The 27158-nt window shown below is 35.6% G+C and overlaps 1 protein-coding gene across 3 annotated transcripts in view; it reads right to left on the bottom strand.

Annotated features, from left to right (window-relative positions):
- Window positions 1-3052: 3052 nt before the first annotated feature.
- Window positions 3053-27158, bottom strand: part of SCAF11 (SR-related CTD associated factor 11) — an 89444-nt gene continuing 65338 nt past the window's right edge. For 2 of the 3 annotated variants that reach the window (XM_043886328.1, XM_043886347.1), the window contains 9 exons: window positions 15336-15394; window positions 15067-15173; window positions 14041-14142; window positions 12263-12369; window positions 8903-11593; window positions 7850-8193; window positions 6605-6823; window positions 6136-6255; window positions 3053-5867 (listed from right to left, as the gene is read on the bottom strand). In XM_043886328.1, the coding sequence (XP_043742263.1) occupies window positions 5721-5867; window positions 6136-6255; window positions 6605-6823; window positions 7850-8193; window positions 8903-11593; window positions 12263-12369; window positions 14041-14142; window positions 15067-15173; window positions 15336-15394 (3896 nt within the window). In that variant the 3' untranslated portion in view covers window positions 3053-5720. The remainder of the gene's footprint in view (window positions 5868-6135; window positions 6256-6604; window positions 6824-7849; window positions 8194-8902; window positions 11594-12262; window positions 12370-14040; window positions 14143-15066; window positions 15174-15335; window positions 15395-27158) is intronic. The other variant, XM_043886337.1, reaches the window with a different exon arrangement.

Genomic DNA, 27158 nt, shown 5'->3' with positions numbered 1-27158 from the left:
AAATTTTAAGTAACAGAAGTGATACTCATAATAGCCAAGGCATATTTTTCTTCCAGGCTCGAGACAGGATGTGACTATATATTAATGAGACTCGGCAATACAAGCCACACATGAAAACTCGTCTCATTACTTTATAGTCATGCCATGTATGTTTTTTTTAACCATAAAATGACAATAAAATGATTTTTAAAATAACAATGTTTTGGATAAGTGACTTCTTGTCCTGATCTTAATCACTGTGACTAAAGCATTAAACAGCAAAGCAAGCTACGAAGAAGCAGGAGGGCAGCTACAGGATGAACCACGTGGATCATTTTGACCAAACAGTATTAAAGGAGGAAAGGTAAGGCCAAGGCCAGAAGAAAGTGGGGAGTTCAGTCATCTGACAGGCTTCACTGGACTGAGCAGGAAGGCAAAATGGGGAGGACCATGTGTGGGGATTAATGTCTTAGTTAGAGACTTTAGGGCCTGTAAAGTGCTAAGGCAGAGAGAGTTTAAAGATTAACTAGTGCTGGACTTAAACTATGAAGAGATCAAAGCTATAAATGCTTTTCACACAAACAAAACTCATGGGGGAAAAACTGTTGAATTCTGGGGAGGAGCAAAGTGAATTAGATGTTGCTACGCAGAGAAGGGGTTTGGCCACCAAGTAGGGGACCTAACGGCTCCACAGAGGTGGAGCCTGGAATAAAAGCACATGGGCTGAACCACATTTGGTTGAGAAAGTTCCAGGATCCCTGGACTATAGAATAGAGCTTCCCTAAACTCATGAGGAAACCTTTTAGCCTTTGCTTCTCAGGATTCATTGACTTGAATTAGATATTATGCTGTTTACAGCTAGACTGTGAAAGATAACACTAGCCTGATTTTCAGGTTGACCCTTTAAACAAATTCACCCTTGCAGAGCTGTTGCCTGGGAACAGGCAACTTTCTGAGTTGTGCTTTATAAATTGGCATGGTTTGTTAAAATAGCGAAAACGGAGCTGAAAGCTGCCACCGTCTAATACGGAAAGCACAGTTTAAGTGTTGCACACACGAAGTTCACTCTTGCACATTTCTTGTTATTTCTGGCTCCAAACAGAAGCACACTTTGTGATGCATAATTACGCTTTCAGTGGGGATATTTTTCTCCCTAAATTTCATGGATTTCTTTTCCCCACTGAAATTCGACTGAAAGAACTAAAGTGATTTAAAAAAAAGGTGGATCTATCAAAAATCTAAACATTGGATTTAAATTGCTGGCCTTCAAAAAAATTCTTTTTACTGTGAAATACAACACCACATACAACTAAGCTCTTAAAGAATAAAGCATTATGTGACTACCACCCAAATCAAGTAGACCTTGGTAGTCCTCCTCCTTCCAAGGGCTTAGTCCTATCTCAGTCACAACCTCCTCCCTCTCCTGCATCAGTGACCACTTTCCTGATTTTAAAGGCAATCACTCTTTTCATCACACTTGCTCACTGTCTCCCCTTAAAATCAGTTGTCCCGTCTGTGCTCCCGCTGTACTTATTTCAGCCATTTACTCCCACATGATATGTTGGTTTACACCTGTGAGTTCAACAAAACGCCCTTAGTCAAGCACTGACTTTGGGGTCTATCAATTCTAGGTCTGAACCTGGCTCTAAGTATCTGTGTAATTCAGTGACAGTTAATTCTTTATGCATCTCAATTTTCTCATCAGTATAAAAAAATTATGTTTGATAGACACAGTAACACAAATGTCTGACAAGGTGCCTGTCACAGCACAAGTTTAATATGCTATTGTACTAATCCTTCAGAAAACTGGTATGATTAAACCTGGTAATATGTGAAGAATCCAGTAATTCCTGGCACATAATAGGTGTGCACAGTTTAATGAATATGTTCATTAAGACCCTGAAAACGAGCAATCTTACATGCTATCACAGTATCAAAGTAGGAACTAAAAGTAAACTAGAAGCTCAGTGAGGGACTATAAATTAGTACACTCTTCTCAGAGAGCAACATGGCATCATCTATCCAAATTAAAAATGTGTATCCTGAGATTCAAAGTAATCTTGTAACACAAACAGATTCAGAGATAAAGTCAGTGTTCATTAAAACACTGCTTTTAATAAAACTCCAAAATGTAACTTAAGATGTCCATCAACAGAGGAACACGACATAGCCCTTATAAACTAGAATATGGACATCAGAATACGTCTTCAATTTATTAAGGGGTATAAAAATACAGAACAGTTTACAGACTATTATGCATGTGCTAGGGGAAAAGATTTGTGAAACCTATTTTCCTAGAGCCTTAAAAAGTGTTCTTATAAATGCTTTGGAGAATCTGGGAAAAATAACTTTCTGATGATTCTTTCTGCAGAGAACAATCAACTTAGGAAAACAATGGATTTTAAACTAAATGTAACTTAAGAAATTATACTTTGTGTATACAATTACATCTTAAAATTTTTTACAGGGAAATAAAAACTCTTCTAGGAATCAGTCCACAGAAAATAATCTGAAATGGGCATTATCTGTGTATAAGGAGGCTTACATTAGTGTAACTTATATCTTACTAATTTCATTATTTAGTAAAAACAGCTTAGTACCCAATATTGGAGGACTGGTTCCAGTAATGGTGTATCTGTGTAAGTGATACTATATGGATATTAAGAACCATGCTGCACAATAATTTTTATTAAAATGGAAAATTCTCAATATATCAAGTGAAAAGGATGTTACAACAGTTATGTGCAATTTGATCAGTGTTAATAGTTGTTACCTTTAAATGGTAGGATTAGGGGCTATTTTTCTTACTTTTCCCCTCTTCAGATTGCTTTTTAATTTAGTAAAAGCATTTCTAATTTCCTACAATGATTATATAATTACAAAAAAATGCTATTATAATACATGCTTATAGCTAACTTCAAGCTTTCTTTACAACCTGGACATTTATGGAACTATGATGCTAGTCCAGCTACTTTGGTGCAAATCCAAGAAATACTGCAACCCGTCTGAAAAGTTAAAATGAAGTGTAAGTCATCATTTCCCAGGAATCTTAATAAAACATTAAAGACACTACTGTGTTTATCAAAAGAATTTATTAGAAAATATTACATACTACATATCTGTTTAAAGAGTATTGTTTCAGTAGACAGCACTCCATCCTCATACTACAAACAATGTCTCATGGACCAAGGAGCAACCACTGTGCTTCTGAAGCTACATCTTTTGGATGGAACATTTAGGCAGTACATACCGTGGCCATTTAAAGGAAGATAATGGAAAAACTGTCATTACCAGAGGGGAAAACAATCCAAATTTTTGGAATGTTAAAATAACAAGTAACTAATTTTAGTCTCAAAATTCTAGGCATCACTATCGCCTAAAACATCAGTCAATGTGACTAATAAGTTAGAGGGACCAAGGTTTCAAAGATCAAGTTAATACTGAATCTTCATATATAACGAGAAATCTGCAACCCCACAAAATGTTTTTAAGTTTGTACACATGCAACTTAATGTAAATTTCTGATAAAAGAATGGGGAATGTTAAAAAGCAATGTATTCTTTTTAACATAAAGCATGCACTTTCTAATACATTCTTAAATATTTCAGAGTTGACTCTAGTCCAGTGATATTCTTATTTCAAGTGCAGTCTAACCAGTACCCCCATCAGATACAGAGTACATGTCTGTTATTCAAAAATTGTGTGTTAAGAATTCAATTAACTCATGGTACTGCTACCAAAGATACGAGACTTTAACTCTTGACCACATCATTTATTTTTTTCAAAACTTTTAAACATGTTTGCACAAGCTAAATGGTATAAAGCAAATTTTAAACTGTCATCCAACTCCCAAATCTCACTGAAAGACGACGTAGGAAAAATATGTTGTGTGATTAGTCAACTTAGGCAATTTGCTACAAAATATTCTAAGTGTGAACTAGCTTTAATCCAAAATCAAAAGTTCACAGAACTGTTTTTTAGAAACAAAAAGTTCTAAAACTTTATAGAGTCCAAAACCAAAACAAATGAGGTGTGTGTTGACAATTGAAACACTGTCTTAATATTTTATTAGAAGAAATATACTTCCAAAACTCTTGCCCCATCATAATCTTAACATAAACTTTAATTAAAAAATATATATAAATCAGTAGAACACCATATTACAAACACCCAGAAATGCAGAATAAAGATCAGAAACTGCTTGGAAGTATTTCTAACACTTTTTGGGATTATACTCATAATCAAATAAAGATTATGAAGTAGTACAATCACTGGGGCCAACATTTTAAAATTCGCCTATCGAAGCTAGCACCAGGAAAGTATTACACACATAAACTGAGAAACAGATAATCTTTACTTCAGAAAAGCACAGTCCTGGAGTATTGCTTTCACTATTTACCTAGCATAATGGTCAGCCTGTCTCACTGAGGCATATATCTATCTTTGCGCCATTAACATCTGATCTGAAATGCTTTCCAGTTATTTGGTATCTATTGAAAATTGTTACTGGAATGAAACAGTTTATCATGGAGTTAACCCATTTTTTCTTCCAAGATGCCAAATAAAATAATAAGGCTAGAACATTTTAAACTTACTTTTAATAAAAATTAATATATTCTAGTACTAAAAAAAAAAAAAAAACAACTCAATCTCTAGCCCCTGAAAGCCTAAGACTCCATTATTTAATTCCTCTCCTTTTTCCAAAACACAGGTTTTAATGTCTAGAATTTTGTAAAATGGTTACCAAATTAACACTTTATTCAATGTAAAGCATTTGGAGATTTCCCAAGTGTAAGAAGAATTTCATTAGTGATTAACAGATGATCAACAACGTGAAAGCCCCTGAAGTGGATATCATGATTTTATTTTGCCTTAGACTCAAGGAAGGGAGGGTCACGACTTAAAAGCAATTCTCCAGTTGGCACAAGCAGTTTACCATTTCTGATGAGCAGAAGATATTATGGAAGAACGTAATTTTTACAAGGTCAACACTTTTTCCAAACAGGTCTTCTAAATTCAACAGAGCTGAGACTGCCAAAGTTGTAAATGTAGCAAATCAAACTGCTTCATCTCAATTGGGGAAAAGAAGGCACAAAAGAAAAACAAGCAGCATAACTTTTATTTGGTGATACAATAGGTGAACAGTGTTCTAAAATTCTGAACACTGAATTTTACTCATGATCATATCTTCTACCTAAGCAATTTATTCAGATGTGTGCTTTAAAAATACACATTAAGAACCCCGCAATTGGTATGTTCTGTTATTAGAAATATTCTTCATGGTAATACATTATTTATCTTTCTATAATTAGAGAGAAAAATCATAAGACCATTTTTTATTTTTAGCCTGACAGAATAAATGTATTATATATATCTCTTCCAAAACCAGTGCACTCTCAAGTTTCTAATTTATGCACTCCACTGTTCAAATAAAAAACCTGTACATCTTTCAGTATCCACAGTATAACCCAGTCCTAGTAAAAATGCATATTCCTTTAAACCCTTTACTTTCCCTTGAATTTTATTGGGGGGGGGGGGGGCGGATGGAGAGGAGGAAAAGATATAGATACTGCGGTGCTGAACTATATTTATTTAGAACAAAACATTATATCCTACATTAAAAAAGATAATTTTATCAAAACCAAATTTCAATCACAGTTATGTATGATTTTCAGTTAAAGGTACATGTTGAAATTGCACTTTGCAGATATCTCGTCAGTGTCCGTTCTAGTGCTCCCCTTTCAGCACATGTTTTTATCAGCAGACATAGGTTCTTCTAGGGTTTTCTTTTGGCTTCCCTTCCGTGAATATTTGTATTTGTCTACATAGGCTTTAACCAGATTTGCCACTTTAGTAGAATTTACTTCTCCACTCTTACTATGACACACCTATAAAAAGAAGACGGAATTTTTTTTCATACTTGAAGGAATTAAAGGGAAAGTTCTTTGAAAAACAAATACCCCAGAGACATCATCAGACATTGTTACATGTTTTGTATCGCCTATAAGGTATGTATTTCATTTTCTCAAAAGGTAAAAAAGCTGATTAGTAAAAGCTACCTCTTACTATTTTAGTTAGATTTAATTAAGCATTTCTTTATTAAAATAGGAATGTTCAAAATAATATGTACGTAACTCCACTAAAGCTATAACTTACTTTATCTACTGCTTTCCGTACAATCTCTTTATATTCTTCCTTGGTGATATCTTTATTTTGATAAAATGGCTTAATGGCCAATTTTACCTCCTGTGCTGCTTTTTCTTGAATTTGCAGTTTCTAGTAAGAGGAAAATGTGTAATTATTATTTGCCAAATCACAAACTTTCAAAAAAATTATTTAAAAATATAAAATTGAAAACACTGCACATTTACAAGAAACTGTTCCAATATTAGCATCATAAATACAAAACAGTTATTTACTAACACAAATCAAACATTTCTAAAAATAAACAAGAAATACAGCCAATAATTCAATGGGCACCAACGTATGTAGAGAGAATTCTTTAAATTGGAATTTAAGACTATCAACAATAAATTCCCTTTACCACTTATACAACAGAAAACTGTTATTTTTTTATCATAATCATATGCAGAATTATGTAGATTGCTCTCAACTTTGAACTTGCCTTGTCTGTCTTCGAGCTATCTGCGCTGGCTTCCACTGTAACACTTACTTTGCTTTCTGCCAATTTTACAGCAGCATTAGAAGCTTTGCTGTGACTTGATGACGCAGTATTACCAGAACTTGGTCCCTGAACTGTTCCCATATTTCCTGGGGCTGCTGTCGGAGCAGGCAAGACTGGTGTACTCATGTTACTACTTACATGAGAAGCACTAGGAATACCCTGTTTTAAAGAGGTATCATCAGTTAATCAATTATTTGTACAAAATAAAAGACATTTAGTTACCTATTAGACATTAAAAAAAGAAAAAAATCAAGGCAATTTAATGCTTAAGTACTTAGGAGAAATGTGTATTTCAGGTAATTTTTATCTAAAGGACTGAAGAAAAATGAGTAACATTCTTAAACAGAATCCCATCACGTCATGATGACTTTTAAAATATATATGTATTGTAATGTTCTGACAGTAACACCAAAACCAACAAAAAGGAGAAAAGCAGCATTAATAACAGTATCTTTCCTGTAAGTATCTTTAAGGTAGGTACCCCACTTTAAAGATAGAGGAAAATAAGACAGTGAAGTCAAATGGCTTGCTGTGAGTTGACAGCAGAAAAAGACATAAGATCCCAAATTCCCACTTTCTGGCTCTTCCAACTATATCCTGCTGCCAGGAACCTATTGAATTTCTGAGATATAGACATGAAACAATAAAGCAACACAACCATTACAAGTTTTTATTCAAATTTACTATATGCCCAAGAGGCACTTCTTTCTTTTTAGCATGACAAATTCCTGAAAATGAAACACATACGGTAATGCACAATGAACAACTTTATCTGGTGTCAGTCTGAGCAAGGCAACACAAGCTTTATCACAGTACCCAATCACAGCAAGTTCCCACCCCCTAAGTCCAATAAAATAGGGACATTTTTTCAAGTGTCCATCACATGACTCTAGTTTGCCTCATAATTTGGTTTTCTTAAACTAACCAAAAAACTTGTTTGGATATCAGCACCAGCAAACATGTAGCTTAGATTTGATAACATGTATTCAATTCATTTTCTTATTTGGGACTGGGAGGTTGGGAAAGGACAGTGAAAGAGGGGTTATAAAGATTTACCATAAGTCTAATCAAATAAGCCACTGTATATGGATATCCAGCAAGAAGCCCTTCCTTGAACATCCATCCCTAATAGCTAGAAGTTCACAATGGCGAACGTTAACTACACTTGAGTGGCTGAAAACATACCTGCACCTGCTTTCCGTCCGGCTGTGCAGCCATGTAGCTGACTTGCTGGGATGGCGGGGGAGGGGGCGGGGGTGGCGGCAGCCCCTGAGATACGCCGCTAGGAGCCGCCACCTGCACGAGAGGCACTCCCGTGTGCAGATGCAAGGGCAGCTGAGGATGAATGCTGAACGGACTGCGCTGGATGTTCATCAAAGGAGCAGGAACACCCACGGGATATGGAAACATGTTCACAGGCTGGTGTGCACTCATGTGCTGCTGCATTGCATTCATCTGTGGCTGCATCATGTTTATAGGTAGCTGAGAACCATCACCTTGTTGGTTTGTTTGGTCTTTCAGGTTAGACTCTATCAAAAGAAAAAGACTTATGAAAAAATCATATTACAAATTTCCTTAGAGAAACAAAGAGCCACTGGTACACTGTAAAACTAAATATCAATTAACCTAAACCTATCCAATTATTCAGTTTAATTCTGTCATTCCCAAATAATGTGGGATGACTTTCTAACTGAAATAAACATTCAACTAAAATTATCTTTAAGAATGACTTCACATCATAACATTGGGCAGCACAAGCAAAGAATCAGCAGCTCAAGAAACTTACTAGTTAAATAATCATAAATTTTAATTACTAACTTAGAAGGTCAATCACTTTTTAAATCTTCAACAGCTATTTTCTTACAAAAAGTCAAGTCAATGTCCTTAAGAAAAGTCAAGGAAGGATACATCTTTTTCAGCTGAGCGACTTATTAAACAACAATCAAAAAAATTCAAGTGCACACATCCAATATAAATGAAATAGAATTTAAATCCTGCATAGAATTACTTCAAATCCTTCCACTGTAGCAAATTATATATAAAATATTTAGGTCTTTGGCAAGGTTGGGGGCAGGCATGGGGTGAAAAAATAGATACTGAAGTGTTTATTACATAATATAAAGTGAGGTTCAATTTAGCATAAAACTATAAACAGAGATCACTTCAATTCATACAAATTAGGTGTTAAATTTATAATCTCTTCCTTCAAATAAAAGTGTTGGTAAATAAACATGTTACCCTGTTCAGCCGCCTCCTCGTCTTGCCTCATCCATCCAGGCTGTGGGCCTGAAGAGCTCCTCCCCCGTCTCGAGTAATAGTTCTGTACATCTGCCGGCAGAGTCTTTCTCACAGCCCAACTCGATGCAGACGTCCACCCCGACCTATCGGCTGGTGTATCAAAGGAGAACTCTTGCTCACTTTTCCGTTTATAGGGTTGCTGCTCCACAAATTTGAAAGTCTCATTCCCTGAACTATTTGAATTCCCTGAGAGGGGTTTTCGGTTTTGCCACCTGTTTTCATTTTGATCTGTATAGGCAAAACCACCTCTATGGTTACCTCTACCACGGTTACCTCTACCACGGTTAGACATCCAAGCTGAACTAAAGTTTTTATTCCAAGAATTCCCTGAATTCTCATTTCTATTTTCTTCCCAATGAGAATCTTTTAACTTTTCTGGATTTCTGGTCCTCGGATCAGGCCCAGAATTTATTTTTTCTGTTACCCAAGTGGGACAGTCATTTCTATGTTTGTCAGAAGAATTTGAATCATCAGCATCTGGACTGTCATTTTTTTCTTTTCTCGTATTTTCATTCTGTTTCTCTGAGTCACTCTTTCTGTATCGATCATTCCCTCGTGGACATCTCCAACCATCGTTTGCCCATCTTTCTTTCCATCGAGGAGAGTAACTGTTCCTGTCATTTCTACCAAATGATGAACCCTTACATTTTGTTCTAGATCTTGATGGTGACCTTGACCGTGATCTGGATCGAGACCACCTTCTCATTCTCCTTTCTCTATCTCGGTCTCTTCTCGACCCATCTCTATCACTCTCTTTTTCTCTGCTCCGGGACCTGGATTTTTCTCTTGGGGAGGAATCTTTCACTTTGGACTGAGATCTTCTGTTCTCTCTTTTTGGGGAGAGTGACTCAGATCTTTTGCCTTCCTTAGCACTATCTCTTTTTGGAGACCGAGACTGAGATCTCCTCCTTTCTCTTGCACTATCCTTTTTGGGGGACTGAGAACGAGATTTTCTCCGTCCTCTAACAGATTCTTTCTTAGGAGATGGTGATCGAGACTTCCTGCTATCTTTTCCAGTTTCTCTTTTGGGAGACGGAGACTGAGACCGCTTCTTTTCCCGGGCAGTGTCTTTGTTGGGAGACCAAGTTGTAGATGGAGAGTGAAATCTAGATCTTCTCGTACGAGGCTTTTTGGCTTTATCTGTCACATCTACTGGGTTTTCAGATGGTTGAGATACAGTTTCAACCTTTTCATTTGCAGGATCAGAAGATGACATAGTCTTTTGGGAACTGTGCTCCACAGAATTTTCATTTACTTGTTTAGCATCAGCATTTACAGATGGTTCGATTTCGGATTCATTTTGGTCACTGCAAAATGAATCACATTCCATAGGTATCATTTCGTTATTATCCTCACTAAAATGCTTCTGAATCAGTCCAACGTGTGTTTTAGGCAATTCTGTAGATCTGGGATGTTCAACCAAAGATTCAGTCTTTTCTTCTAAAGATTTGTCCAATTTGGTGTTAAGATTTTTTTTTAATAAACTATTTTCAGAGTCTTGAATACTATTGAGAGTTTCATTCCCTGAAGTATCACATGTTGCAATTATTTCTGCATCTTCATTTTCAACATGCCCAAGCAAATGAACCTCTAAACTCTCAATAGATTTTCTGTCCACTGCTTGTATAACTCCACCCTCAGAAGATTCTAATTTGGGACTGTCAATAAGCTGTTCTGTTTTTACTGTAGAATCTCTACGATCAATAATATTTACTATAGAACTCTCCATAACTTTTTCTTCATTAACTATTGACTCCACATTCTCAGGTAACTCACCTAAGCTTGATGCGGGTTGGTACACTTCCATTTCAGATCCTGAACATGTAAGAGAATCATTTGGAGCATGATCTATACATATATCTGCTTTTATTTCTGATTCTGAAGGTTCAGCTATTGGGTCTTGATTTTCCAATGGATCACTTCCTTTTTCGGAAGTACTTGCAGAAATCTCACTTTCCAGACATAAAACATTAACTTCTATACCTGTATTCTCAACTTCTTGAATTTCCTCCTCCCCTCCAAATAACACAGGAGGATCTTGGGTACCAGACTCAGAATGTAAAGTTTCTACTCTTTCCTCTGTATCATGGGTCTCAGCACATTCTTCACTCTCCTTTAATGGCTCACTGCAACTTCTTAAGCCATTAGCAGACTCATTTTCTACATTTATCTGCACAGTGTTAATACTTTCTACATCTGATTGGTGTTCTTTCTCTAACTCAGGTGGTATGTCAGGTTCTGCTACTTCTTCATCAACTGAATCACTGGAAGATGATTTTTCAGGGGTAGGCACAGAGCTTCGAAGTTTCTTTTTCAATAAGGGTAGTTTTCTTCCTCTTCTTACAGACTTCCGTTTTGGAGCCTGCCTTGTTTGCTTCTCTGACTCACCTGAGGAGGAAACACTTACAGATGGATTATTGTTATCTGGGGCATCACACCCAGAAATATTTGATACTGGGGATCTCTGAGACTGACTGACTGGGTCAGCTCTTGTGTTACGTGTAGATCTTCTTGTAGGTGTTGCTGCTGCAGGTTTTCGTCTTGATCCTCTGGTGTTTGAGGTACCAGAAGTTTGCTTCTTCTCTTCCCCTTCTTGAGTATGTGCTAATGCATAGCCTTTGCAAGAAGTACCTAATAGTATACAAAAAGGAAAAAGTAAGTATATGTTTCATCAAGTGATAAGAATTGACAGAATAAGCTATATTTTATTTTAAAATATGAATAAAATAGACATCTATAACAGAGTAAAACAAAATATACTTGTGAATCAAATTATTAATAAATGCATAGCTACTAACATCAGAGTAATACCAATTTTTGAAAGCTACTGAAATGAGTTATCCCAAGATTTGAATCCATGTGGGCAATGCTATAGTGAATAAAACAAAAGAAAATTTTTGGTCTGTTAATTGCCATTTGCTTTATGAATCACTATTACCTAGGCAAAAGCAGGACACAACAGCTATCCACAAACAGTAAAGACTCGAACTATTTGTTCACAATTCATAGGAGGTATTACTTCTAAAAACCAGTGGTTTGAACCCTGAACCTCTAAACAGAAAGGAAACTTCTAATCAGTTCCTCAAAGACACGAAGTTGTAATTTCTTAAAGTAAAAGGACTTTCTAGTTGCAACAATTTTAAAGTCAAGTCACTGTACAAATATTTATAGAAATATCTAGGACTCATTATCCATACCTTATTTTACAGCATTTCTAAGTCATCAAAACTTATACTTTTCATGAGACTGAAAGAGGCTTAGTAATTTTTTCTTAACTAGAAAGAAATTCAAAAACTTTACCAAAATTTTCTAAAGATATGGTACTTGTTGGAAGAATAGTTCTTGGCAACACAGAAGAGATGAGAGGAAGGACTTCTATTTCAATATTGCAGGGTATAAAACTAATTCTGAAAATTTAAAACAAAATAAAGACATTTTTGTTTAAATAATAAAACCAGCAATTTAAAAGTATTAATTTTCCAAATAAGCTAGAAATATTAAAATATAGGTGCTTAAATTATTTTTTGCCAAACAACTAAAAATGTAAATTCAAGGTTACTCATAGTAACCAAGATGGCTACCAACTGGCTACAAAAAATAAAAATATAAAAAACCTTCTATTCTAAAAGCATGCTTTTTCAATAAATTAATAGCAAAGTGTTATCAAGGGCAATTTAATATATAGTAGTTGATTCTCATTTAAATAAGTTAATGCAATTATTTTATCAAGAATTTTAACTTTTTTTCACTACTTTAACCAACTTGGATAATAAAATGTAGATAAATAAAATACACAAATGAAATGTACAGATTTTAAGTGCATAGTGTGATGACTTTTGGCCAATGTATAAATATACCTGTATAACCACTACCCCAAACAAGAAATAGAACATTTCCAGCATCCACAGCATTCCCCATCCTATGTCCAGGCAACCAAAAAGATAATTGAGCTCAGTTAATCGGATCAGGTTTTAAAGAAATTAGCAAGATCAAAGGGGAATCAGTCCATAAATAAACAAAAATGTAAAAAAACTGAAAGGAAAGCTACATCACTTGAATTTTGAATTTTTTGTTAGATTTATGTTTTTATGGCATATATCAAGGCCAAAAATATCAAAATACATTTTTAAAAAGGAAAAAAGAACCACAACTGATTTCTATTGCTATGGTATAATTCCTCAATCTGAGGACGATGGTTCTTCAAAGTTCCCAGGATCCCTCTGGACCTGCAAGACCCCAGTTACTGCAGTCATACCAAGTCCTCTCAGCTTGTTCCTACTCTGACTCATATTTGTTCAGTCAGGTCTCCTAACAAAAGACTATTTCATCCAGTCTAAGGTGAGATTCTGGAGGATGAAAGAAACTTGAAAAACAATGTGCATCTTGCACATAAAAAATATACAGCTCTAAGGGAAAATTTCATATTTTACATATCTGGACTTTGTCTGATTTTACTTATTTATATTCCACTGTTACTCCTAGAGAATGAAGGCCCTATGCAGAACTCCATTACAGTGACATATAAAAGTTATAGGAATGAATATAAAACTCTGGCAAGGAACTTAATCTTTACGTAGGAGCTTGACTTAAGTACATATCATGTACCTAGCAAGCAATGTGCTAATATTTTCAGGGCTTACACTAAAAGAGAAAAGGCTGGGCTATATAGAGAGTCATGAATGCCAGGGCAAAGTAGGGACTTGATCAAGCAGTTGTTTAGAATAACAGTTTGGAGATGGAAGTGTCATAACAAAAGCAATGCTTCAGCTAACAGCACACAGGGAAGACTGGAATAGAGGAAAAGATAACAGAATGCTATTACTAATAATGAACCTTGTTGTTTAGGTATTCTCCCTGTTAAAGAAATCAAATATTTACATTATTAAACAAACAAATACAATATTCTTTATTTTTCAAGGGGTTCCTTAAATAGAGACCTTTCATTAGGCATCTGAAACACCAAGATTTAATTAAACAAACTTTCTTAGAAATATAACTTTTGAATATCTCTGCATATAAGATATTACTATCTTATGCACACATTAGCATTTAAACATTTTAGTAAACAATTTTTTTACCTTCCAATTCCAGGTAATGTATCAGGAAACCATGACAATTCCAGTTCCTGTCTCTTCTGCCTAATCAAAGCACTGACTTCATTGATTTCTATAAATTCTGTACTAAAAGATAAATTTTAGATCCTCATCAGAATTCCAAAATTTTAAGTTCAGAATAATAACTGGGTTATATCATGAATAACAAATTTTAATACCCAGCATTACAAGTCACATTAAAAAAAAAGAAACTTTTTCTATCTAAACACTTTTCAAAATGGACCCATTCCTAAAGTAACTTAAATTTTTATATTACAAATAAAAATGGAACTAATCTGACTTGTGACCACTTTTAAAAAGTCAATTCAGATTAATATTATTAGTATTGAAAAAAAGAAGTAATACTATTTCTTTCCCATGAACCAAAGCTGCAAACAGCAGTTCAAGCTGAAAATTCTAGATGCAATAGTTTGCCATCTAAAACTACGCATAAGACAAAGGAAGAAAATAAAGGAAGCATGGTTATTTTTAAAACCCAAACTAGGCAGAGTTCAGTTTTTTAAAAGGCTACTCAACTGTAATTGTTTTCTTTGGTACCTTGCCAATCTTTAAAGTTAAATCACAATCTTAATCTGTCTTGTTTATTCAACCAGCTCCATTATTTTTAAACCTCAACTTAATCTTCAAATTCCACAAATATCTACACAGCATCTATCATACAGTCACAATGGATTAAAAAATGACTGGGTCTACTCTTAAAGGGTACCCCCATAATTTAACAACTTAACAACTAGCCTACTTCTCTATCGGATACAAACCTTGTGTACAACTTAATTTATTATTAAGGAAAAGGAAGCCCACTAACAGTCACTGAATAATAGACGGTCACAAAATAAGGCTCTCTTTATTTGCCAAAAGAAACAAAAACAAAAAACAACATGGGCTTTCATAATGTTGTTGAGCCAAGTTTAAATTTCTAGCAAAAGTTAACTGCAATAAATAAAACAGCAAATATAAAAATAGCATAAATTAAAAGTAAAAAGTACTAACCAGTAAGCCGTATAGGCAAGAGAAGACTCTCCAGTGTGACTGGGAGAAAAGACATCGGAGAAAAAACTCCTGAAGCGCTGATTCGTACATGGATTTGATCCTCGAGGCTAGAAAAGTAAGATGAGGTTTTGGTGAAACAGCAAATAAAACCACTTCCATAATAGGTAGGACATAGTTAAATATTTTGATGTACCCGAGGGACCAGAGTTGTCTACCAAACAACCATAAATTGTTATTATCTAAGAAAAATATTTTTTATTTCAACAAACCTTATTTGTCTTTATTATTGAATTTTTCTTTCCTCCCATTTCATTGTATTTAGAGTTTCCTGTACAAAGACACAAAAAGATTTTGCCTTAATTTTTATTTTAAAAGGTTTTAAACCAGTACTGATACTGGCATATTGACAAGAGAAGGTTAAAATATGTATAAAAATTGAATTTAAAATAATAGTACTTGCATTTATATAATTTTTCCAAATGCTAGTTTTATCTTATTAAGCCACAGACAAAAGGAAAATATAAGAGGCCACAATACAGAAAACTAGAGAACCATGTAAAATTGCTATGCTTAGGGCACTAAGCACCAAAATTTTAGTCAATATGTTCTGGCACTTATGTGCAAACTTAAACTGTCTTGAAATATTAAGCATATAAAAGAAATAAAATTATTTAATATCAGTAATACACTTAATATGTCCTTTCCAGTTACGACCTAAACAACAGGTACTATTAACTCACCTCAAGTAGGAGTTGACCAAGGGAACTGAAACCATCAGCCTTGTCAACCATAAAGTACCATTTAATCACCAACTTCAATACGTACCCTCACCATCCTCCTCCAATCGTACGGAATTAGGAAAAGTAGAATTCTTGATTAAAACAGCTTTCTGCTATAGCAACGTTTTTGGTTGTATTGCTGACAACTTATTTTTTGGTTTTACATGTCCATTTCTATGGATACATTCTCCCAGGTTAAGAAAGATAAAGTACAAATAGCTCTTGCTAACCACAAAAACTGTTAAAGATTACTGCTCTTGGTTTTTCTTTGCCATCAAGTCTGTCTTATTAGTCATCTCCACCTATGAATACACTTGTCTGCAATAAACTGATGCTGGTACTGCCGTTGCTCTCTCCTCAGAACTCTGGGTAAAGCCTACAGAACAAACGACAACTGGTCTTTCAATCTCCAGCCAAGCTTTTCTCACCTTTAAAGGCCAATCTAACTTTGTTCAAAATAAACTGGCCTAACTGGGAGGCCAAGTTCCTGCTACTGCAAGATCATAAGTATTTTGGGTTTCTTTCATCAGTCCAGTGGGTAATAGCCTACTTTCTACTTAACAGCATACTAACTTTCTGTTAAGTTACTATACAACAGCTGTTTGGTTTCACGCTATTACTCACCTATCACACATGTCCCACCCAGAACAGCTGTAACAAATGATTTTTCATATTGGGGAGAGGACATTTTCATATTGCCAACATTCGCTGGATCATCAAAAAAGCAAGAGAGTTCCAGAATACATCATTTCTGCTTTACTGACTATGCCAAAGTCTTTGACTGTATGGATCACAATAAACTGTGGAAAATTCTGAAAGAGATGGGAATACCAGACCACCTGACCTGCCTCTTGAGAAATCTGTATGCAGGTCAGGAAGCAACAGTTAAAACTGAACGTGGAACAACAGACTGGTTCCAAATAGAAAAAGGAGTACGTCAAGGTTGTATATTGTCACCCTGCTTATTTAACTTATATGCAGAGTACATCATGAGAAACGCTGGGTTGGAGGAAGCACAAGCTGGAATCAAGATTGCCGGGAGAAATATCAACAACCTCAGATATGCAGATGACACCACCTTTACGGCAGAAAGTGAAGAAGAACTAAAGAGCCTCTTGATGAAAGTGAAAGAGAGTGAAAAAGTTGGCTTAAAACTCAACATTCAAAAAACTAAGATCATGGCATCCAGTCCCATCACTTCATGGCAAACAGACAAAGAAACAGTGGAAACAGTGACAGACTTTATTTTCTTGGGGTCCAAAATTACTGCAGATGGCAACTGCAGTCATGAAATTAAAAGATGCTTACTCCTTGGAAGAAAAGTTATGATCAACCTAGACAGCATATTAAAAAGCAGAGACATTACTTTGCCAACAAAGGTCCGTCTAGTCAAGGCTATGGTTTTTCCAGTAGTCATGTATGGATGTGAGAGTTGGACTATAAAGAAAGCTGAGTGCAGAAGAATTGATGCTTTTGAATTGTGGTGTTGGGAGAAGACACTTGAGAGCCCCTTGGACTGCAAGGAGATCCAACCAGTCCATCCTAAAGGAAATCAGTCCTGAGTGTTCATTGGAAGGACTGATGTTGAAGCTGAAGCTCCAATACTTTGGCCACCTGATGCGAAGAACTGACTCATTGGAAAAGACCCTGATGCTGGAAAAGATTGAAGGCAGGAGGAGAGGGGGCCGACAGAGGATGAGATGGTTGGATGGCATCTCCGACTCGATGGGCATGAGTTTGGGTAAACTCCAGGAGTTGGTGATGGACAGGGAGGCCTGGTGTGCTACGGTTCATGGGGTCACAAAGAGTCAGACACGACTGAGCAACTGAACTGACTGGGGAGAAGAGTGCCGATGGAGTTCCAAGAACTTATCTTCTTACCCCTCATTATACATTTAAAAGACGATACTTATTTTAAGTGATTAAAGAAGCCAGGAATATAAATTTATGATAGGTACCCAACCACAATAAAAAATAACAATTTCCTTCAACTAGACAAATAATTGCTACATTGTAGGTACACTGTAGTTTTTAAGCCCTAAGGGTGCTGAGTTGTTCTCAATCAGGTTTTTTCACTCAATACTGAAGGAGTACATACAGCTTACACAGCATTCCTTCTTCACTTGGAAGCCTTTGTCGGGAAGCCACCACTAGATGAAATGCTCTCTATGGGAAGAACTGTTAAGTTTTCTGGCCAATGTTAAGTATGAAAATCTAGTCCCAAAGCTATTTCACATATTTCTGTGTAATTCTCAGGTAATTATCGAGCAATTCCAATTGTGGATTTGTCTAAATTGTGGTTTCCTAGAGGTCATTTCACACGTTCAGTTACTAATCTATCCTTTGGACAACAGTGATACATCATTTCTTTTTTACCAAAGTAATGCATATTCATACTTTAAGAAGTACAACAGCACTTCTGGACTTATTTTTTTAAAATTACAGCAGTCTCACTCTTAATTCAGCTCCACCAAAGAACTCATCACATGTTCATACTACTCTGGGCTTCCCTGGTGGCTCAGAGAGTAAACAGGGAAACCAGGGTTCAATCCCTGGGTCGGGAAGATCCCCGGGAAAAGGGAATGGCTACTCATTCCAGTATTCTTGCCAGGTGAACTCCAAGGACAGAAGAGCTGAAGGGTTACAGTCCACAAGGTCACAAAAGAGTTGGACACAACTGAGCAAGATATATACTACTCTACCGTGTTATTTTTGGTTTCAGATATTTCCCTTTTTAAAATTTTTTTTCCTCCAGAAGACAGACTTCTCCTCCACAAATGTTTTTTAGCTGTACTGTGCAACTTGAGGAACTGACCCCACCAGGGGAAGCACAGAATCTTAACTACTGTATCACCAGGGAAGGCTCCAAATGTTCTTTTTGATATATCAACATGATGTAAACAATATTGCATTATCATAACTATATAAACATTCTCAGCTAGGCCATGTACTGAATTACAATTACTTTTTTTGTACAACTTCTTCCTTTTCCTATGGTTGATGATGGCTTTTTCTTGTTTTTATGTTGTATTATCTGTCATTAATTGAACTAACTCTGCAACAAATGTAAAGATCTCTTAATACATTCAAATACATCAATTCATCCATCAGGTTTGCTCCTCACTCTCTTGGAAACACCTTTCCTCTGTCCTGCTCCAATTTGAACTGGTAACTCTCTAAAAGCTGCTGCTCAACTGTCATTCTGTGACTGTCCTCTACTATCTTCACAATCCCCCCTTTTCCTGGGTCAGAACTCATTTGCTTATTGTTTTTTTTCTCCTTTTCTGTTTCTTTTAGGAACTCATTTTTCTGAATCTCACATTGTTTCTTTGTTTACTTTCTCATTAAGTGACACAGACATATCTTCCAGTGTAATTATGAGAAAGGATGTTTGAGAATGAATTTTTAAGCTCTTAATGTATTTAAAAACGTCTTTATTTTGCCCTAACACTTGACTGACAGTTTGGCTGTATCTCACATTTCTAGGTTAATAATTATTTTCCCCAGAATTTTCAAGGTAGTGCTCTACTGCTTCATCTGTTATTGGCAACATTCTTTTACACATGGTCTATTTTCTCTCTCTAGAAGCTCTTCAAATATATGCAGAGTCTAGAATTCTATCAGTGTAGATCATTCCTTCTTTACAACTCATCTTCCACTTACATTCAACTTTTTAAACTTCAGCTATAATATTCTTAATTTCCAAAATTTTTCTTTTTTTAGTCTTTTCTTACCTCATTAATGAAATATTCCTTCTCTTATCTTTGAGGATATTACTTTTCAAGTAACTCCCTGTTTCCCAGCACTGGGTTTGTTCCGTCAGGTTCCTTTTCTTTGCCTATGTGTTTATTTTTATTACCTGGAGGCTCCCTCACTCTCTGGTGGTCCTTAACTGTTTGTGGAGCACTATGACACTGACTGAGAACAATGTGGATGCGTGGTCAGTGCCTTTCAATGGGTTTCACTGTAGGGTGATAAAGCAGAGAGACCTGGCTATTTCATTCAAAAATTTCCAAATGGCAGTATCTCCAAGTCTTCTAAACCAGCGACAGTATTCTGGAAGATATCAATACCTTCTATCTTCCATTTTGGGAACAAGCAAGACTGCAAGAGCTTTGGGAAATGATCATGGGTAGGGAGGTGGAGACCTCAACATTTGCTTGAATTTCCTTCTCTTTACTGTTGTTTCCTCTACTCTCATTCGTGCTAGAGTTTAAGTTGATTTAATCACTCATTTAGAAAGTAAGCCTCCTGTTTGCCTGAGTAGACTCCCCTTACCCTATTCAGCCAAAAATCTGCAGGATAAACTGCTCCTTTAAAAATTTTAACCAATTCTGTTTTCAGCACCATCCCATACACCTGCTTTCAGATATAATGTAGGTCCCCAGACCAAACACTAAGGTTCTAAAGTATATGAACTGATTTGATTCGAGAATGTCACTCTCCATGAGAGGTTTGGGTTTCAGCTTTCTACTAAGACAGTTTACTATTAATATGCACCTCAAACAACCATTTTCAAGCTTTGATTTTATGGACATCTTTCATCAGCTGTCCTTCTCTTCAGTTCTGTTTTGTTGCTTAAATTTTTATTTTGATTTCTTTATGGTCTTTTCTGTAGGGTTCTGAGAGGGATCAGAGAATTAAACAAGTGCTCAACCTGTTATGCTTACCTGGAAACTTATTTTTTTTTTTAATTCAGTATATCTGAAAAGATGTTTCAATGACAACATCTTTTCCTGCAAAACAAACCAGTATAATAAAGGCTCTGATCTTAGAGCACAGTAGTACTTGGCAGATACCCAATTAAAATTTGATTAATTGATTCCAAATTAACAGAGCCATAATTGTATGGATTTAGTATGCACCTAGGGAAATAGTCCATTAAGAAATGTCTTAAAAGGGGATACTTTTTATAAACTGTATCAGTTATAAACTATTAGCCCAAACCAAAGACTATTATGTTCATTCCAAGAACAAAGTATATAAAGGAGGTTAAAATAGTATGGAAACTCAGTTATCTAGTATGACTAAAGAATGAGAGTGACATTTTCTTATCAGATTTGTCAAAAGGTATGCTGTCTAATGGTTTACAATACTTACAGTGAGACAACACCATGTTCACTAAATGAAGAAAGTAAAGTTTATACAATTTTATCAGAGTCACAGATGATTTAATAGAAAAACTAACACAAAACCCAAATGGCTCAACTTCCAATAAAAATATCTATCAGACCTGCTGGAGTTTTAACTAATGTTATACTAATAATTTCTAATCCAAATAAAAGAACTTCACAATTTCATACACTCTATTCATTAGTTTTAGTACGTATAATATAAATATAATAACCTAAAGGAGAAAGTCACACATCAATGTTCAAAGAACAGCCCCTACTCACTTTGAAAAACTTGAAAAAATTAGACACTAACCCTCACTGCTTCTGAAATCTACGATAAAAAGACAATATTTCCTCAAGAACTTCTTTCACAAAAATAAATTTAAATTATCCTTTGGGCAACCATGGTTCCTGCTCAGTCTAACTGGATAAATACATTAAAATGTACTTAATCTGCACAACTTCCCACCAACTCTACCTTCACCATACCTTTCATCTTAGTTTCTTTCTCAGTTCAAATGCCTACATTTAAGAGTCCAAGGTTGACATAATAAAAGCTATATATGACAAACCCACAGCAAACATTATCCTCAATGGTGAAAAACTGAAAGCATTTCCCTTAAAGTCAGGAACAAGACAAGGATGTCCATTCTCACCACTACTATTCAACATAGTTTTGGCAGTGTTGGCCACAGCAATCAGAGCAGAAAAAGAAATAAAAGGAATCCAGATAGGAAAAGAAGAAGTAAAACTCTCACTGTTTGCAGACGACATGATCCTCTACATAGAAAACCTTAAAGACTCTCTACCAGAAAATTACTACAGCTAATCAATGAATACAGTAATGTTGCAGGATATAAAATTAACACACAGCAATCCCTTGCATTCCTATACACTAACAATGAGAAAACAGAAAGAGAAATAAAGGAAACAATACCATTCACCAGTGCAACAAAAAGAATAAAATACTTGGGAGTATATCTACCTAAAGAAATGAAAGACCTATATATATACAGAAAACTATAAAACACTGATGAAAGAAATCAAAGATGACACAAATAGATGGGGAAATATACCGTGTTCATGGATTGGAAGAATCAATATTGTGAAAATGGCTATACTACCCAAAGCAATCTATAGATTCAATGCAATCCCTATCAAGCTACCAACGGTACTTTTCACAGAACTAGAACAAATAATTTCACAATTTGTATGGAAATACAAAAAACCTCGAATAGCCAAAGCAGTCTTGAGAAAGAAGACTGGAACTGGAGGAATCAACCTGCCTGACTTCAGGCTCTACTACAAAGCCACAGTCATCAAGACGGTATGGTACTGGCACAAAGACAGAAACATAGATCAATGGAACAGAATAGAAAGCCCAGAGATAAATCCACGAACCTATGGACACTTTATCTTCGACAAAGGAGTCAAGGATATACAATGGAAAAAAGACAACCTCTTTAACAAGTGGTGATGGGAAAACTGGTCAACCACTTGTAAAAGAATGAAACTAGAACACTTTCTAACACCATACACAAAAAACTCAAAATGGATTAAAGATCTAAATGTAAGACCAGAAACTATAAAACTCCCAGAGGAGAACATAGGCAAAACACTCTCTGACATAAATCACAGCAGGATCCTCCATGACCCACCTCCCAGAATATTGGAAATAAAAGCAAAACTAAACAAATGGGACCTAATGAAACTTAAAAGCTTTTGCACAACAAAGGAAACTATAAGCAAGGTGAAAAGACAGCCCTTAGAATGGGAGAAAACAATAGCAAACAAAGCAACAAAGGATTAATCTCAAAAATATACAAGCAACTCCTGCAGCTCAATTCCAGAAAAATAAATGACCCAATCAAAAAATGGGCCAAAAAACTAAACAGACATTTCTCCAAAGAAGACATACAGATGACTAACAAACACATGAAAAGATGCTCAACATCAGTCATTATTAGAGAAATGCAAATCAAAACCACAATGAGGTACCATTAACACGCCAGTCAGGATGGCTGCTATCCAAAAGTCTATAAGCAATAAAAGCTGGAGAGGGTGTGGAGAAAAGGGAACCCTCTTACACTGCTGGTGGGAATGCAAACTAGTACAGCCGCTATGGAGAACAGTGTGGAGATTCCTTAAACAACTGGAAATAGAACTGCCATATGACCCAGCAATCCCACTTCTGGGCATACACACTGAGGAAACCAGATCTGAAAGAGACACGTGCACCCCAATGTTCATCACAGCACTGTTTACAATTACCAGGACATGGAAGCAACCCAGATGCCCATCAGCAGATGAATGGATAAGGAAGCTCTGGTACATATACACAATGGAATATTACTCAGCCATTAAAAAGAATTCATTTGAATCAGTTCTAATAAGATGGATGAAACTGGAGCCCATTATACAGAGTGAAGTAAGCCAGAAAGATAAAGACCAATATAGTATACTAACACATATATATGGAATTTAAAAAGATGGTAACGATAACCCTATATGCAAAACAGAAAAAGAGACACAGATGTACAGAACAAACTTTGGGACTCTGGGAGAAGGCGAGGGTGGGATGTTCAGAGAGAATAGCACTGAAACAAGTATAATATCAAGGGTGAAACAGATCACCAGCAGAGGTTGGATGCATGAGACAAGTGCTCAGGGCTGGTGCACTGGGAAGACCCAGAGGGATTGGATGGGGAGGGAGGCGGGAGGGGGGATCAGGATGGGGAACACATGTAAATCCATGGCTGATTCATGTCAATGTATGGCAAAAACAACTAAAATATGTAAAGTAATTAGCCTCCAACTAATAAAAACAAATGAAAAATATATATATATATATATAAATTTTAAAAAGTATGCTGTGCATTCCTAGAGAAAAGAAAAAAAAAAAAAAAAGAGTTCAAGGTTGCTTCCTTCTGGCATGACAGGTTCATTAGTGCCCCTAAACTTTGAGACAATTACTAGTAACATTTCCAGATTCTCTTAGTTTTCTAATGAGGCACTTTGTTAATAAAACAGTATCTAAGAAATCTCATAATTAATGCAAAAATTCAAGGTTAAAACTGAAGCTCTACAGCTATTCCTGAAGCTATGATTTACAAACTTTAGTCCAAGAAATAAAAAACTATTACCGATTACATTTCTGAAAGGATACATAAAATAATCAAAGTCAATTGGTCTGCTAACTAGGGAGCAGACATTCAGCTCTTTATATAGAGCCATTAGAAAAAGGCAGTAATTTGAGTTACAAAGATTGTAGACAACCACGAAGTGAGAGGCTTAAGGTGAGTAACAAAGTCATGCTTTAGCAATATTCTGTAGTGAGAAGAGGCATTAGATATGGAATAGAAGACTGGATCAAATTCTGTCTGCTCCAACTCTGTGATCTGGCCAAGATATTTAGCCTTTTAAAACTGTTTTAAAGTTTATAATTATGAATGATTTTGAACATTCCATAAAGTATTAAAAATGACACCTACGGAACAGATTTAACTATTAACTTATATTTTCCTTTTATATTCATCTCTTTGTTTCTGCTGTTTGTTACAGGCATAGATCAGTTACCTTTTTATTATAGGGTAGTTATAGCCAAAGATAGTCAAATACTAAGTACTTAACTACCATTACTAACTTGATACTCTGGAAAATGCCACATAGAAAACAGAATCACTATTCACAACTTAAAAACTTACTACAAAAAAAAAAAAAAAACCCACAAAAACAAGCTACTATACTACATTTCATTGAAGTTTATTTTAAGAACTTGAATTATTTATGTACCACTATGAGAGGAAAATGGCCAATTAAACTCTCAGAGTACATTTTTTTAAATTACAGAAAATTTCAAACACAAAACAGAAGAGTATAATGAAATCTGACTATACCCATATCCCAGTTTCCACAATTATTAATTCACATCCAGTTAATTTTATTACTACTATCTTAATTTTGAAGCAAACTATAAACATCCTATCATATTCATGCATAACTATTTTAGTAGATAACTAACTTTAAAAGATGTGTTCTGTGGGGGAAGATATCAATAAACAAAATACATCCAATAATTCCTTATTACCAAATACCTAATGTTCAATTTTCTCCAATTGTTCATAAAGTTATCTTTTACTTTCCTTTTACAACATATTAGAATAAGGATCCTAATAATCCAGTTGTGACTGATTGAACGTTTCCTTCATCTCTTTTAATCTACAGGTTCCCACTCCCACTTCTAAACTCCCTTCAATTTTTTGACAGAAGAAAACAGATCATTTGTCTGTGGTCTCTACGTTTTGCTGATTCTATCTCCTTGTTGTTACTTAACATGAATCTCAGTCTCTGTATGTCTTATAAATTAGTAGTTAGATTTCTTAACTGGATGCAGTTTTGTTTTTTGGTTTTTTTTTTCCCTTTCATCACACTATTGCATACTTGTACTTACTTCCATAAGGAAATGTTTAATAACAGCTTCCCTGATAGCTCAGTTGGTAAAAAATCAGCCTGTAATGCAGGAGACCCCAGTTTGATTCCTGGGTCAGGAAGATCTACTGGAGAAGGGATGGGCTACCCACTCCAGTATTCTTGGGCTTCTCAGCTGGTAAAGAACCCTCCTGCAATGCGGGAGGGAGACCTGGGTTTGATTCCTGGGTTGGAATGATCCCCTGGAGAAGGGAAAGGTTACCCACTCCAGTCTTTTGGCCTAGAGAATTCCATGGACTGTATGGTCCATGGGGTCGCAGAGCTGGACACAACTGTACGACTTTCACTTTCACTTACTGATCACTGCCTAAATGCTGTGATGTTCATTTACAAAATGGTGATGTTCAAATTCCATAATTTTCAATTATTTGCTGAAATATTTCTACAAGAAACGAACTTTCCTTACCTTGATGTACATTTTCAATTACCTTGGTGTATAGCTTATATAAAAAAGGCAAGGTAGATGTTTGTATCTTTCCTTTCATATATTGGCTTTAAAAAGGAGTCTAAACCAACACAATGTTATAAAGCAATAATCCTCCAATTAAAAAATAAATTTAAAAAGTGAGTTAACTTCCTAGCATCCTCTAAAGTAGACCAATTAGTCTGCTATTTACTGATGAGGTAGAATGATGAACTCATGAACTTTGACAAATCTGGCAGGTTTCAATGACTGTCCCTCTTCACAGTTACTAAATATTATTACCCTTTTTGATGCTTAAATTGTTCCATTTTTGGCTACAGGGAACCCAATCTATTGTTGATTCTTGTTGAATCTATAGTTGATTCTTGTTCAATGTATAGTTGATGTTTGAGACTTTTTGTTATAATCCTAGCACTTCTTTGAAAGTTTACTTGTGCTCTATTAGAAAAAAATGTTCTAGGCATATCTTATTTATTTACTACCTCAAACCTGGAAACATTTATTTATTTCAAGGAGCCCTGGTTGTTTTATTTGGAAAACACAAACTGGGCATCAGAACTGGGTCACAGTGTTTTCTTACCACTTAGAATTTTTCTGAATTACTGAAAAAGTCCTTTTGGACTTTGTAGTGGGTTGAGAGTGTCACCCCCACCCCCCCAAAAAAAAAATTCATGTCCACCTGGAGCCTCAGAATGACATTTAGAAATACAGACATGGCATAAACAATTAAAGACAGACTGACATGAGATCATACTAGACTAGAGTGGGCACTAAAACCAATGAGTATGTCCTTATCAGAGACAAACAATGATACAGAGACACACAGAGCAGAAGTCCATAAGACAGAAGCGGAGATTCCAGAGATGCAGCTACAAGTCAAAGGATGTGAAGGACCGCGAGAAGCCACCAGAAATTATGGCAAGAGGCAAGGAAATCTTCCCTAGACCCCACAGAGGGAGCAAGGATCTGCCAACACCATAACTTCAGACTTCTAACCTCCAGAACAGCGAAGAAGTAAGTTTCTGTGGCCTTAAATCACCAAGTTTGTAATGAATTCCAATAGCAGCCCGAGCAAACTAATATAGACATAGCTTCTTTTTAACTAATAAAAATGAATATATGTGTATATAATAAATTGGTTAAGGCTTCGGAAACCTTCATTAATGCAGAATCCAATTTTTTCTAATTACTTTTCATCCCAAGTTTGTTGATAACCATTTTTCACACAGTATCATCCTCTATGCTATCCAGAAGAGTGGTGATTTGCAGGAAATATAGTCAGTAAAT

The sequence above is a fragment of the Cervus elaphus genome, chromosome 3, assembly GCF_910594005.1.
Source record: "Cervus elaphus chromosome 3, mCerEla1.1, whole genome shotgun sequence".
In the NCBI taxonomy this organism is placed as follows: Eukaryota; Metazoa; Chordata; class Mammalia; order Artiodactyla; family Cervidae; genus Cervus; species Cervus elaphus.
The sequence above is the reverse complement of the archived record's forward strand: the minus strand, read 5'-3'. Positions and strand labels throughout refer to the sequence as shown.